General features: G+C 42.4%; 1 protein-coding gene across 1 annotated transcript in view; it reads left to right on the plus strand.

Annotated features, from left to right (window-relative positions):
- Nucleotides 1–10,393: 10,393 nt before the first annotated feature.
- Nucleotides 10,394–14,758, plus strand: part of odad2 (outer dynein arm docking complex subunit 2) — a 34,204-nt gene continuing 29,839 nt past the window's right edge. Inside the window, 2 exon segments of the mRNA XM_038268980.1 lie at nt 10,394–10,849; nt 10,999–11,085. Coding sequence (XP_038124908.1) covers nt 10,394–10,849; nt 10,999–11,085 — 543 coding nt within the window.

A 14,758-nucleotide genomic window follows, 5' to 3' on the forward strand; every position in this document is an offset into this window, starting at 1 on the left:
TTGCTGAGTCAACCTGAGTTTTAATTTTTTGTCTTTGCCTCTTGGCAGGAAGTCATCCTGCAAACTGGATTTTTCTCTCTTTCTTTTCTCCCTGGAAGGATCATCTGAGCTTCAAGCTGAGTTGAGGACTTAAACTGAAGGTTTGAATCAACTTTTCCTCAAGAGATCGTTTGAGCTTCCCACTGAGCAAGGGATTCATCTCCACTATGACCTGTTCAAGTACCGCTGGAAATCTGAGTGGCAGTCAGTTTCTCTGTTCACCTACACACAATCACATTCTGGATAAACCCTGTTCCGCCCTCTGCCAAATCAGACAAACACTGGAACTACCGCACACAGACTGGAATCAAAGAGTCAACAACTTCTCTGGAAACGTGAGTCAGCAATTTATTTCTCCTCTTCAAGTTCATGAATCTAATTTCCCACCGAGTCTGAACTAACCGCAGTGTCTTCCCCTCACCTTTCAGTTCCGGTTGAGCAGCGTTCAGAGCAACACTGGATTCTTCACAATCTCCTAATAAACCTGTAAAGCATTTCCCTGGTCTCCCTGTTTGGTCTTCGGCATTTGGGTCTGATCTTTAGTAAAATCATAATTTTCCAGAAGTGACTCCATATATGTCAGTTTTAGGCTCTGTGGGTTTAGCTCCTGAGATAATCATTTCCCATGTAGTTTAAAGGTTGGGATGGAAGCCATTTTGTTCCAACAGATTTAAACTCTCACTGCTGATGAAATTTAGTCTTAATGAAGTTTCTATTTTTTTAAACGTAGACATCTTGATTTCAGACAATTTTCAGTGAATTTTACCCTGAATGTTTTGAAAATGATGATGAGCTGAGAATGTGAAGCTGAAGCTGCACAGATGAGAGTAAAAGTCATTGAACAGTTCAACAGTTTGATTTCCCTGAGTTCCCAGATTTTAGAGGATTATTAAAGAACATCAGACAAACTCAGGATCAGCCTGGTCCATCTGTGCTGAGAAAGAAAGTGTTTGATAAGGAGCGGCTTCTGCCTGATTCCATCTCCAGCTGTTTCTGCTGCAGATTTTCCTGTCGTCTATTAAAATGTGCTGCAGGGCACTGAGCAAATTTTCTGGTAAAGGCTTCAGCAAACGTTCATCGTATTTCTTCAGAAAAGTAAAGTCTGTAGGAGTTGCAGACAGGACACGTCCCCCCAAGTCTGTGACTTGGCTTCACACTGAAAAAAACTATCTAGAAATAAGTAAATATTTCTTAAATTAAGTGTATTTATCCTTAATTTGAGCAGGTAAAAAGGATTACTTGCCAATTGAATGAGTATTTTTACTTTTAGATTAAGATAATTAGATAATATGCTCCTGAAATAAAACATTGCAGTTGTATTTTCTTATTTTTAATGTACATTTTCTTGTTCTATTGGTAAATGTTGCTTTTACGTCCTAAATTCAAGAACAAATGGAGATATTTTAAGAAAAAAAATGACCTTTCTAGATTTCGATTTTCTTCAGTGCAGCCCTGAAGGTTCTCCCCTCTGTAGCCCAGCAGCTTTCCTTCTCAGTGTTTTTGGGTCCAACATCCCCCTCTCTGAAACCTTTTTCCTAATGCCTGAAGGCGTTTGTTCATTAAGGTGGAAACAGCGTCCAAAGCAGCCACTAATGACTGAGCTGCAGCCTGCCTCTCTGACCTGAACGCAGCTGAAGAAATGAAGTCTGAGCTCCATTTCAAAGACAAATCCAGATGCTTATCTGGGCTTCTGGACCTTTCAGGACAGGCAGCCAATGAAAATCAGTTTTACATTCTAAACCTCTAATGGTTTGAAAGAAATCTGATTGTTAACCAATAAAGCTCAGTTTGGATTTCCACATTTCCCTCTAACTCCAAACCATGAGCCCACAGCACCTTTGATGGGTTTGAATTTGGGCTTTAGCCAGAATGTCTGTCAGAGGTGAATATTTGGATCAACAAACAGAACCTTTGGAGCTCCTCATTAAAACTTCTCCTTGTTGAAAAGCTGCAGTCTGGACATGCTTCTGCTGCCGTCCTCTGAATGTGGAGCAGTGGAGCAGCAGTGGGAGCGCCGCTGGAACAGCTCTGGTTCTGATGAGAGGAGCTCGCTCTGCAGAAACAATAAACTTATCAAGTCTCTCATTTCAAGTCCAAAACCTCTCATCACACTTAGTACAAGTCAAAACCCTCTATGAGATAAATTTAAGAGAAATGACTACTAGTTTGATGACAATGGTTCTCAAAAATGTGAAGTAAAATAGTCTTGAAAACATTTTTTTCTGATTACTTACTACAAAGATTATCTTTTTGATTTAAAACAAATAAATATAAAAAAAAGGAGAATGTTAAATTTAGGATGCATTTCTATCAAACTAAACAAGTAATTTATGAAAATACAGAAACAAAATCCAATAATAAAGGCATCCCCAACCTTGGTCCTCGAGGCCCGCTGTCCTGCAGGTTTTAGAGGTTTCCCTGCTTTAGCACAGCTGGTTATAACGATTGCAGTAGAGCAAAACCCTGTTAATCAGCTTTCAATTAAAATCAGCTGTGCTGGAGCAAGGAAACCTCTAAAACCTGCAGGACAGCGGGCCTCAAGGACCGAGGTTGGGGATGCCTGCCATAATATCTGAAACTCTGCTTGGTTTTACAAAGGAAAGATGTTTCAATTTAAATCTAAGTGATCAATTTTCAACATAAAGTTTTTCACATCAAGAAATGGGGGAGTCCATTGATGACATTAGAAATAACCAAATATCAAATCGATGCTGCATATGTTCTGCATTTTCTTATCTACTGACTGGAACTAGATGTTTAATTTGTTCAAAATCCATGTTATTTTATGAGAATAAATATGATATTTATTGACATATAAGACTAACCTGCTTAAATTCAGGGCATTTAAAAGAAAATATCACTTATATTCAGATTATTTTAGCAGTGCGTTACTCAGAAATGATTTTTTAAGTCACTTTGTCTTAAAATGCACATTTCTTCTTGTTTAAGGTCGGTTTTGCAGCTGAATCTAAACCATTGTCACAAAGATGTTACTAAGAACATTGCTATACATCTGAAAACCAGATTATGACATGAAAGATTTAAGAAAGATGCTTCATTTGAGAAGGAAACTTTTTTTAGTAATTTCTCGCTGATTATAAGATGTAAAATTTCTCAATTGTCCTAAAATTTCAGTCTAATTTACTTTTTTTGATGTTTTAAGTTTTACATTATCTTGTAAAATCTCTTTTTTTTCTGGAAATCCTGTCAAGCTCATTTTAACTGCAGATTTCCCCCCCCCACATATTTCAAGCCAAAAAAATCTCATTTTAATTTGTTATTTTGTTTTTCTGGAGTGTTCTTTTTTTTCCAGCATGGAGGCCAGGTCATCGGGTCGGGCCTGGGTCTGTTTTGCTCCTGTTAGGCCTGGAAGTTCTTCAGCTCTGCATATTAAAGGGAGCCTATCTAATGAGAGCAGCAATGAAGTTAGACACTTTTGGTGCCGAAGCAAATTGAGAGCACAGAGAGACAGAAGAAGGGAGAGAGAAACATAAACACTGCAGCTTAGCTCAGAGAGAACAGCAGCGGTTCTGTCTGCTTTACTGCTGGCTTTGGGGTTCTGATGGATCTGGTACTGATTCTGTAGGACCTCCTCAGCAGGAAGAAGCTTTAATGGTGTGAAGAAGCTCTGCTGCCTCTATCACTGCTGTCAGCCACCTAGGGAGACATGCACAAATAGCAAATGGTTTTAGGAGTGAAGAGGTGAAGCAATCAGTCAGACCAAGGTGTAGCAGACTGTGTCGCTCCCCTGATCCAGAGGCTCCATATTCCCTCTCTGACTGAGGAGACACCAGCCTGTGTGCACGTCTGTGGCCTGTTAGGTTGACTGTCTGCTCCTCTGTGAACGGGATTCTTCCAGAGTCTCTATATTGGTTCTGAGCCTTGTTCAAACTGCAGCGCTGCATTCCTTCCACATTCCTGAAACTGACTCCAGATGAGCTTTATTCCCTGATCTGGATAAAGCAGCCGACCGCTCAGCTCCTCAGAGTGTTTTTCTCTGAGTGAAAAACTTCTCACCAGGTAAGATTGATGGCTGTCTTTGCTTCACTTTGTGCTTGTTGATCCGAAAAGGTAACCACAGAGTGTCCAGAACCTCCCAGGTTCTGGTTCCTCAGAGATGTTTTTATTTGGTGACATTCTAACAAGCAGCAAATGTTCAGAAACAAAGCACATTGGTTCTGTTGGAGCAGCAGGTGATCCAAGTTGCTGCTCTTCACGTCTGAGGGGTGTGACATCTGACCATCTGTCAGTCGACGCCTGACAACCCCAGTAGGTTGTCTGCTCTACTCTCTCCACTTGCCATTCCCACTGCCGTTTTACAGCGAGGCGTTCAGGTGCAAAGCCAAATAAACACTCCCCAACTCAGTCCCCTTCCAGCTGCTAACGCCACGGCTTCTGTTCCAACAGGCAATTAATTCACATTACAGGAGACACATTGAGACTCTTTAAAGGAGATCTCCGCTGCTGCAGCCCAGCAGGTTGGGCTTTTATAGGGCTTTAAAAGTCTCGGAGATACAAGGCCTGGCATGGCCTGTAGTGCTTCTTTTCAGGCTATGCATCTATAATAAGGTTCAACCAGTTTGTGTAGAAGCAGAGAATCACACAGTGTGAGTCTGAGCTCCTCTCTCTCTCTGTATAATCAACAACCACAAGATCTAACTCTGGTTTCAATGAATAAAAACCAAACGTCTGAATGTGTGTCTGAAATGTTTTCTGTCTATTTCTTTTTCATCTGGAAGCTTATCTTTGTGGACTTTACTAACCTTCAGCTGCTGTCAAAGCTGCGGCAAATAACTGAGTCTCGGATGTTAAGGTTCACCAGTCAGGAGTCTAAACTCCGTCCTATCCACTAGGGGCAGAGTTTAGCGGGGACAGCAGCAGTCTGGTGTCTCCTGTGTTGGTTGCCTCAGTTTAACCAGCAACCCCCTGCTATCATCTGTGTGTCTCTGTAATTCAGTGTGATCTGCTGATGACCTGGCCGGGCCCTTTGCTGGTCCCTGATCTGCAGACAGGGGCCCCCAGGTCTCCGCCTGTCCCTCCACCTCTGCTCGGGGCCTGTCTGAAACCGGCCACTGTGGTCTGCCTCCACATTTGTGGCAAACAAATTAAAAACAAGTTTTAACGCTCAGAGGGATGATGGATGCCTTTCAGCTGCTCTCACATGAGCTGGAGGGGAGAAGAAGGGGTCACCCTGCAGGGTGGACACGCAGGACATTTTTGCAAACAAATACACAGTTAGATCAAGTGTTTGACATCGAGGTAGACTGTGAGTCCCAGCATGCTGAGAGCAGGAGAGCAGGGTGGTGGCGCTGTTGGGGGAGGTGGTATATTTAGGACATGTTGCGGTGGAAGTTCGAGGCATGCAATGTTTTTCTCTGAGTCAGAGGGATGAATGACAGAGCTGTGATGTGGGCTGGATGAGTTGAAATGTCCATTTTGAAATTACAGGCAGCTTAGTCGAGGGAGGGAGATGAACTTGTTTTTGTTCTGGCTCATTGCAGCAGCAGAAACTTCGCTCTCAGCTCCGAAATAAGAGGCCACAACAACGTGTGTTCAGCTTTAACAGTTTTCCAAAGGAAAACCTCTTCTGCATCTTATGACCTATCTTATCTTTCTACTTTCTGCTTTGCCGTCTGCTTTGATCTGCTTTGCAAAGCCTATGACTAGGAGGCCAGGATAGGACTTATTGGGAATTCCCTCTCCTAAGCCCTCTCCCAAGCCGAGCCTACTTTGCCAGTGATTCCAATGTACCCCACAGAGGTGACTTTCGGCTTTTCGGCTGATTCAGAATCAGAATCAGACATACATTAATAATCCCAGAGGGAAATTACAGTTTCAGTACAACCGTTAGTCACAATACATTACATAGATTAAGATACGAATTAACTGAGGCCAAGCTGCCAGGTTTCTACTGGTTACCTGGCTGCCCGCAGGTCCAGGCAGTTACCTAGCGCTGCCATTGTCTCTGTGTAGGGTTGGGGCCACATTGAGGAAGAGAGGGGAAAAAACATATTTCACAGTTTATCCTTGACAGGGTACAGTTTCAGATATCAAAAAACCTCACACAAGAGTTAGAACCTTTTAGGAGCCTGTGTTTATGGGCATACAGATTTTATAACTCCACTCCGTTTTAATCCTCCAGGTTTGTTTTTTTCTGCTTTTTCTTCTTCCTGCTTTTTTGCTCAGAAAAACAGAAAGCCTCAGAGGTACCACTGCAGAGAGATATCTGGAAGAGAGAGATTGTTAATCTCTGGTGGGTTTTCATTCTACACACCTGTTGACTGATTATCTGATGGACTTAGAAACATCTCCAGCTGCTGAATGAGATTCCATATTTGTGGACAAAGGTTACTCTTTTTCCCTGATGAAACAAACAGGATGTGTTTCTGGCCTCTTGACCTGACCATCAGGAACAGATCCTAGCAGAAGATCATTTGCTTTCCCAACAGTTCAGCAGACCTCCAGCCTTCCTTTGTCAGAGTTTATGAGCTGCAGTGATCTGTGCAGCCAGTTAACACAGCCCAAAATCAGCCCGCTTCACAAGCTGTAATCTCCCATCACATATATAATGTAGACTGACAGAAATGGAGACTTTCCTGTCTGTAAATCAGGGCTGTGTTTAGCTGTTTGCCTGTTTAGAGGATATTTCTGAGAATGTTTTTTTTTTAGTGGATTGGATGTTGGTGTGAATTCAGTGGACGGAATAATGGAAATTCCTTGAGGTTTCAGTGCATAATCTGTGGCCGGGTTCATGAGTGGGAACCATGTCTCAGGGAGGATATAACAGGCTCTGCACAGGCCTCTTTATGTATAATTGTGTCTTCAAAGCAGTGGCTTTGTTTCAGTCTCCGGCTTTAAGGCCCATTTTCTGTTGCAGATATTTGAAGCTTTTAAGGCCGTCTTCATGGAGCTAATTTAACTTCCTGTTTCTTTCTCCCTCTGGGTTCTGGACCCTACAGGAAGAGGACTTTATGGAGATGTTGAACTCTGCTTAGATAATGTAGAGTCAGTAGAGTCATATGCTTGAGAAGGTCATAGTGAACGATGACCTCACTACGGCCTTCAGAGAGCTGCAGTTGGTGCTGAAGCAAGTGGAGACAGATACACACTGGGTTCCAGTCAGCTGGACTCACTCCTGAGATCAACACTGACTGGGAAGCTAAAACTGATCTTTTAACTTTGGGTCAAGTTGAATTCAGAACTCAGCTGCTTGTCTGGTTGGGATCTCCAGGTTAGATAAAGCCTGAGGGTTTACCGCTTCTGTCTTAATGTGGCTCAGGAAGCATATCTGGATCACACATCACCGACCTGGAATGTTGAACAATCTGGACCTTCATAGAACCAGCGGTTCCTCCGGCATAAGAAAACTAGGACTCCATCTTTAGGGTGTTTAAAACATTAAACCTGTAGAAAACCAAAGGGAATAATGTTTTTCTGTTTGGTAGATGGTTTAGAACTGATATCAGTAAAGAAACTTTGGGAGAAAACAGGGATAAATGAACAAGCAAACATGTCTTCTGTCTTATTTCTGTGCTTCTAAAGAACTTTAGTGACTGTTGGTCCAAATGGAAACCCTCCAGCTACTCTCTCTAGAAATGGCAACAACTGTCATATTTAAATGGAAATTAATATGTTTTCTATACATTTTAAGTACTTTTAAAATACTTTTTATAAAAATTTTTCACTTTAAGGGAAACGTGATATTAGCTGTAGCCCATCTTTCTTACTAACAGCAGAAACATCTCTTCATTCATTGAAGTGTTAAGACATGATTTTTCCAGCCTGGTTTTCTCCTACAAAGCTTCTCAAGAGTTATTTATTTAGCTGTTGTATGTTCCACCCTGGAGCTGTTTGAAATCAGTCCAGCAGACCAGCTTTGTCATTTATAGAACTGAGCACATCGGCCTTTAACAAGAACGTTTCACTATTTGTTTTATTAGGGTGGAGTTTTTATTTTTATTCATATAAACATGGTTTCAGTGAGGCTGCTAACAGCGGCTCAGCAGCAGATTTCAGGACCTTCAGGAAGTAGCTGCTCCTGATTTTATTAGCATCAGACGTTTATTAAAAGAGTCACTCAGTCTTACTGACTCATACTTAGTTTCTATGCACTTTTTTCTAAGCATGTATCAAAGAAACACTTTCATTTCTTTTGAAATGGTTTCTTAATTAAAAGTTTTCTCCATTGATGGTTTTGTTTAGTTAATGTAATTTTTATGTAAACAGACCAAACTTTTCCATGACGGTTGGGCCCTGACCTACAGCTGTCCACGACTGATGTGATAACGTATCTAAATGATTGATCAGTGCTTCCAGAGTTTATTACTTAATTTATTTTTACCTTTATGACACCTGGTCTATTGATCAGAATCAGATTTGTAGTTTATACAAGAGAGGTTTTAAATCGTTTATGTAAATTATGGTGTTAATCGGGCAAGTCGTATGAAATTAGACAACATTTCTTATTAAAGGAAATTAAACTTATCTGATCTAATGTTGTGTTCTTTCTGTGTTTAAAAAGCTCATGATGATCTGTAAGGAAGAACAGAATTTTTCTGTTTAAATGAGCTCCTGATGGAGCGTCATCTTTGGTAATGGACCCACTGGTTCTGCTTCTTAGTTATTAGGAAAAGCTGTCAGCTTGTACCTTAAGGAGTGTGTTGCATCAGCCCAAATGTTGCCTTTGATTTGCTCCCAGTTGAAGATGACAGAAACATGTGTTCACAGATCAGATTAGTCAATGAGCAGACAGGATCAGCCACATATACCAAGGTACTTAAGATGACTGATGGGGCTTTTCTTAAAACTTTACAGGTAATATGTTAGATGGCACAGCCCAGTATAAGCACACAGATGGCAAGTTTTCAGCAATCTCCACTAAATTCAATGAAAGGAGGCCGCCTGGCCTTTACTGAGATAACAAATCCCTCATTTCTCCTTTCTTCATGTTTCTCTGACATCCTTTGAAAAGTGAGCTGCCATGTGAGAAAAGACCAGCCAATGACTCGTCGGCTTGGTCCTGAACACCAAGAGCCACCAAATCAAAAAGCTTCTCCATATCTGTTTTTCCTCCTGTTTACTAAAATGGTATAACAGAACGCTCTGGAAGTCGGAAAATTGAGAGGAACTAAAGCTTGGCGGGTGTCTCAGATCAAGGAGAATCATGTTGCTCTGTAGTACACTCTGATGAGTCCCTTTCTGTGTTTGTGGGGTATTATATTCATGTCCATAAATCTCTGCAAAGTCGTTATTTAGAGAAGATGAAGCAGCCAGAGAAGCAGGGCAGGAGGAGAGGTGGTGGAAAAGTCAGAGCAGGCCAACTGAGTCTGAGAGACCTGCCATAGTGGCTCTTTGAACGTTCCCCTGATGCAATTAGAAACTATTAAACTGAAATATCTTCATCTCTTGTCTCAATACACTGCAATTCTTTTTATATATGACCCATATCCTAACCAGAGCTCAGTCTGAGAACCTATGTCTGGATAATAAGTCTGATTGTTCAGCATTAGCATAAGAAGAACTCAGTCTGTGGACTCCTGCTGAGAACTCTTCTGTTTTTTTTTTAAGAAGCAGACTTTCTATCTGAGGCTCCTGCTGCTCTTTGTCTGCTGTTTCTCTATCCTGCATTTTGCCCAGCCTTTCATGTGGTGACTCAGTGCATAACCTTTACTTTACCATTAGAGCCTGGGTAGCTCCATTTCCCTCATTCTCTGGTAAATGCTGTCCACCATAGGAGACTATGCTTCTGACAAATAGAGTGTCAGGCCTGGAGCTTCCTCCAATTCTGTGTTCTCCACCTCATCAGCCTCACCATCACCTCATGTTTGCAACCAAACATCTTTAGGCCTTGTAATCTGCAGCTGCATTTCTCATGCATTTGACACGTAAAACATTTTTTTTTCATCACAGGCTCAGAAGAACCATCGGGATCACATTATTCCCCGATTAATTCTGCTCTTCTGTACCAATGTGTGTCCAAGTCAGGTTAAAACCTCTTATCTGTGATGTTGCTGATGAGCTGTGAGAAAATGAGAACATCAGAAAAGTCTGTCCAGTCTGAGAGACATGCTGGAGAGATTCCTTCAATGTTCCTGAATCACATTTAGTAAACTGTAACATCCTTCAAGCAGCCACCTTAACATGGTGGGGTTGTTTGAGTGCCCAAATGATCCTAGGAGCGATGTTGTCCGGGGCATTATGTCCCTGGCAGGGTCTCCCATGGCATAAACGTCCTAGGTGATGGGTCAGACTAAGAGCAGCTCAGAAGACCCTTAGGAGAGAGTTAAATCAAGGACAGTGCGTCAACCCTTATGGCTCAGCCAGGGCCCCGTTCTGGAGCCAGGCCTTGGCTTGCATGGCTGTAGAGAAGTGGAACGTCACCTCGCTTGGCGAGAAGGAGCCTGAGTTTTTGCGGGAGGTTGGGAGGTACCAGCTAGATATAGTCAGGCTCACTTCCACAAACAGCTTGTGTTCTGGATCCCATCTCCTGGAGAGATGCTGGATGCTCTACTTATTTGTCGTTGCCTGCGGGAAGAGGTGGCGAGCCAGGGTGGCCTTGCTCATTGTCCTCAAGCTCAGTTTTCACATGGAGATCACCCCAGTGAATGAGAGGGTTGCGCCACTCCGCCTTCAGGTTGGGGACAAGTCTCTCGTGGTTATCTCGGCCTGCAGACCCAACATCGTTGCAGAGTACCCGGCCCTCTTGGAGTCCCTGGAAGGTGTTCTAGATGGTGTTCCAACTTGGGACCCCATTGTTCTAATGCGGGACTTAAATGTTTTTGGGGGTAGGGATTGTAAGACCTGGACTGTGGTGATTGGGGGTAATGGCCTCCCTGATCTGAACTCAAGCAGTGTTCTGCTATTGGACTTCTGTGCTAATCATAGTTTGTCCATAACAAACAGCATGTTTGAGCACAAGGGTGTCCATGTAGTTGTGTCATCTGATCTTCGGTCCCATAGTCACACACTCAGGTGAAGAGAGGGACTGAACTGTCAACCGATCACCAGCTGTTGGTGAGCTGGGTCCGCTGGCAGGGAAGGAAGCCGGTCAGAACTAAGCATGTTGTGACGAGTTTCTCCCAGATCTGGAGAAGGCATTCGACCATGTCCCTCGTGGTGCCCTGTAGAGGGTGCTCCAGGACTATAGGATCTGGGGCCCTCTGTTAAGGGCTGTCACTTCTCTATATGACCGCAGCAGGAGTTTGGATTATATTGCAGGCAGTAAGTCAGACCTGTTCATGGTGCATGTTAGTCTCCACCAGGGCTACCATTTGTCACCAGTTCTGGTCATTGCATTTATGGACAGAATTTCTAGGCACAGCAAGGGACTGGACGGTATCCAGTTTTGGATGCTCAGGATATCATCTCTGCTCTTAGTAGACAATGTTGTGCTGTTGACCTCATCAAACCAGGACCTCCGGCGTGCAGTGTGAAGTGGCCGGGATGAGGATGAGCACCTCCAAATCTGAGGCCATGGTTCTCCTCCGGAGAAAGGTGGACTCGCTTCTTTAGGTCAGTGGAGAGTCCTTTTCTCAAGTGAAGGACTTCAAGTATCTTGGGGTTCCCACCCTCACCTATGGTCATATGATCTCTGTAATGACCAACAGGAAAAGATTGCGAATACAAGCAACCAGGTTTCCTTCAACTGGGTGGCTGCGCAGACCCTTTGAGATCGGGTGAGGAGCTCAGTTACCTGGGAGGAGCTTGAATTAGAGTCCTTGCTCCTCCACTTTGAAAGGAACCAGCTGAGGTGGCTCAGGCATCTATTTTGGATGCCTCCTGGACGCCTCCCTTGGGAGGTATTCCAGGCATGTCCTATTGGGAGGAGGCCTTGTGGCAGGCCAAGGACACACTGGAGCTTGCCTGATGTCTCTTTGGGGTCCCCCAGAGCAGCAGGAGGTGTGTGTGTGCGTCTGCTTAGACTGCTGCCTCTGCGACCTAACTCAGTATAAAACGGAAGAAAATGGATGGATGGATAACATCTTTACCCAGTTTGACAATTAAAGAGGAGACACTTAAAGGATTTATCAAAAAAATGTAAGATATTAACCTCTAATAAATTCACAGTAGATTCTACTTTTAAAATCCAACTATTAGTTTAAAACAACAAAAACCAAAACGTTATATTAAATTAAAAGCAGCAACAATAGCCTAGTCAAAGCCCAGACCTCAGTATGATGAGAGGCTTTAGTCGGACCTTTAAAGAGGTTTGCAGAGATGAATGTCTGCAGACCTTAGTGATCTGATGCAATATTTCAATGACTGCACCTAAGATTCCTTCACAACAACATCATAGACCGAGTAAAATCATCTAGAACATGACTTCAATTTTTTGCTGCTGCACTGCAAAAAAATTAAATCCAGATAAACAATTTCTTCCTAAAATAAATTCATTTTTCCTTGAATTGAGGTGGTGGAGACAATTTGCCAATGGAACAATACAATTTACACGTAAAATAAGAACAAACCACTGCATTGTCTTATTTCAAGTGGATATTATTTAGTTATCTTATTTAAAGAATAATAATACTCATTCCACTGGCAAATCATCTTATTTATCTGCTTATTTAGGGTAAATATACTTAATTTAAGAAATATTATATACTTAATTCTAGATTGTTGTTGCAGTGTGGAGGTGGTTTAACAACCTGCTGAGTCATGGGGTGCACTTACTATTTTCATGGTAGTAGTCTGGAAAGTGTTCATCAAATGGCTGCAATAGTATGCTCAAATGATTGAAGTCCCCATAAGTTAATGGAGCTGTTTTTGTCCATGTCTTCCTTTTAAATTAGGTTTTAAATCTCAATAATAATAAATGTCAAGTAATAATAACTAAAACGGTGCAGATTGTTTGATTTCATGTACTGAAGTCCTGCAAGGCTACACTTCATCAGACGATGAATCTCTGTAGTCTAAGAAAACAGAGGAGCACTTAGCCAACTGTGTGCATGAAAATGATAAATGAGTTGATGAAACCCAGAGGATAGATGGGATGTAGATCTGATCAACAGTGGAGACTTTGGAACACATTTAGACTTCACTTTGTTTGTTCCCCGAACCTCCCAACTCCTCCCTCTGTTTTAATAAAGGTCCATTCTCCTTTTAAATGGATCCATGAGGAAGAGCCAATGAAAGTGGGCTGTGATCTTCCCAGTAAAGAACCAGTGGTCCTCGGAGAAAATCAGTATATTATCTATGAAGCAGACAGCAGACTGTAGTACCAGGTTCTACTGAGGCCTGGCCGGTGGACAGAGACGAGATGTGCAAAAAGGTTGGTTCCATCCAACATGTTAAATGGACCAATCAGTCTGATTGTGAAAGAAACCATGTGGCAACATGCCTGAAGACCAACTAACCATGAAGCAGAACACCACTGCCAGGTAATAACAGTTCTAGACTCTAGCGTGAGGACTTTTGGACCTTTGAGGTGCAGATGAGGAAGAACAGCATTAGGTCATAATGAAATTAGTGAAGAAAGCAGCTTCTAATGTGTCAAAGTGTCAGAGAAAGATGTTTGGGGAATAATTAGGCAAAGGCAGCAGAACCAAAGGGAATCATCTAAATCCGGCATTCAGAACCTCCAGGTCAGGTCTTAGTAAGTGTTGATAGGTGTTGGTAGGGAGTGGTTCTGCAGCAACTAGGGAGCTTTTAGGTTTTTGGACTTATGAGTGATGTTCCACTGAGACTGGTTTACCACTAGTTAGAGGATGAGGAAGTTGAGCTCTGCTTTGTAGAACTTGAAGCTTTCTGAAGAGGGGAGATGTTCTCAGTCCAAAGTCTGGCTGCTTGGTGCTCTGACCTCTGCTGAGGGATCTCCTTCATCTGGGATTCTGCTTCCAGGCTAAAACTAAGCCCTATTTCGTCCACGCAGAGGGACTCACACACCGGCTACCGACAGGCAGATTGGTCATTCAGCTACAGTGTTAGCTTTGGAAAAAACTCAGAGTCTGGCTGTCTGGGACCATTCAACACTTGTATAGAAATGTCTTCCAGTGTTCTTAAACACCAAAGTGGTCAGAGAATTATTCCCTGAGAGCTGGTTTAGTTTTTGTATAACTGGAATCATTCCTGTTTGGGCCTAATGGGTCACTGCTAGGTATTATCTAAGGATCAGATTCTGCCTTTTTGCTTTAGATTGCAGCTTTAAGAAAGGAAAGAAATGCCTCAGTCAAGATGTTGAGATCTACAACGCTTTTAATCTGATTAAACATAACATGTTTTGTGTTACTTTTAGCTTTCCCTTCTAATTATAGAAACAATCATTTCCATTTGAGTCTTGGAATCTGCAGCTTCTTGGAAACAACTTCAAGGACACTAATGCCTCCAAAAAATGGCTTCAGTAAAAGTTGGAATAATTACATTTGAGCACATTGGCTTTTTTAGTGTTGAATGCATTTCTCCATTTGCCAGTAGATTTAGTTTCCTTGTAAAACACCCTTCCTGTGCAGCAACACAGTGGGCTGCAAGAAAATCAGATGAACTTGCTGTTTTAGAAATAAATTTCAGACCCAGATTTCTCCTGCTGTGAATGAAACACAGGTTAATGGAGGAGCATCAATTGTTCTCAGTCATGGACCTGTTCCAGCAGATGAGGCTGCATATTAGTAGCTATTCATAGTGGGGTCAACTGAGGCGCTTAAAGAAAACAACAGCTAATAGTCAAATATACAAGTTCTGCTTTGGAGAACATAAACTTTACCTCCCTAACTAAAACCTTCAA

Source organism: Cyprinodon tularosa, unplaced genomic scaffold (genome assembly GCF_016077235.1).
Source record: "Cyprinodon tularosa strain WSP-4 unplaced genomic scaffold, ASM1607723v1 ctg713, whole genome shotgun sequence".
Lineage (NCBI taxonomy): Eukaryota > Metazoa > Chordata > Actinopteri > Cyprinodontiformes > Cyprinodontidae > Cyprinodon > Cyprinodon tularosa.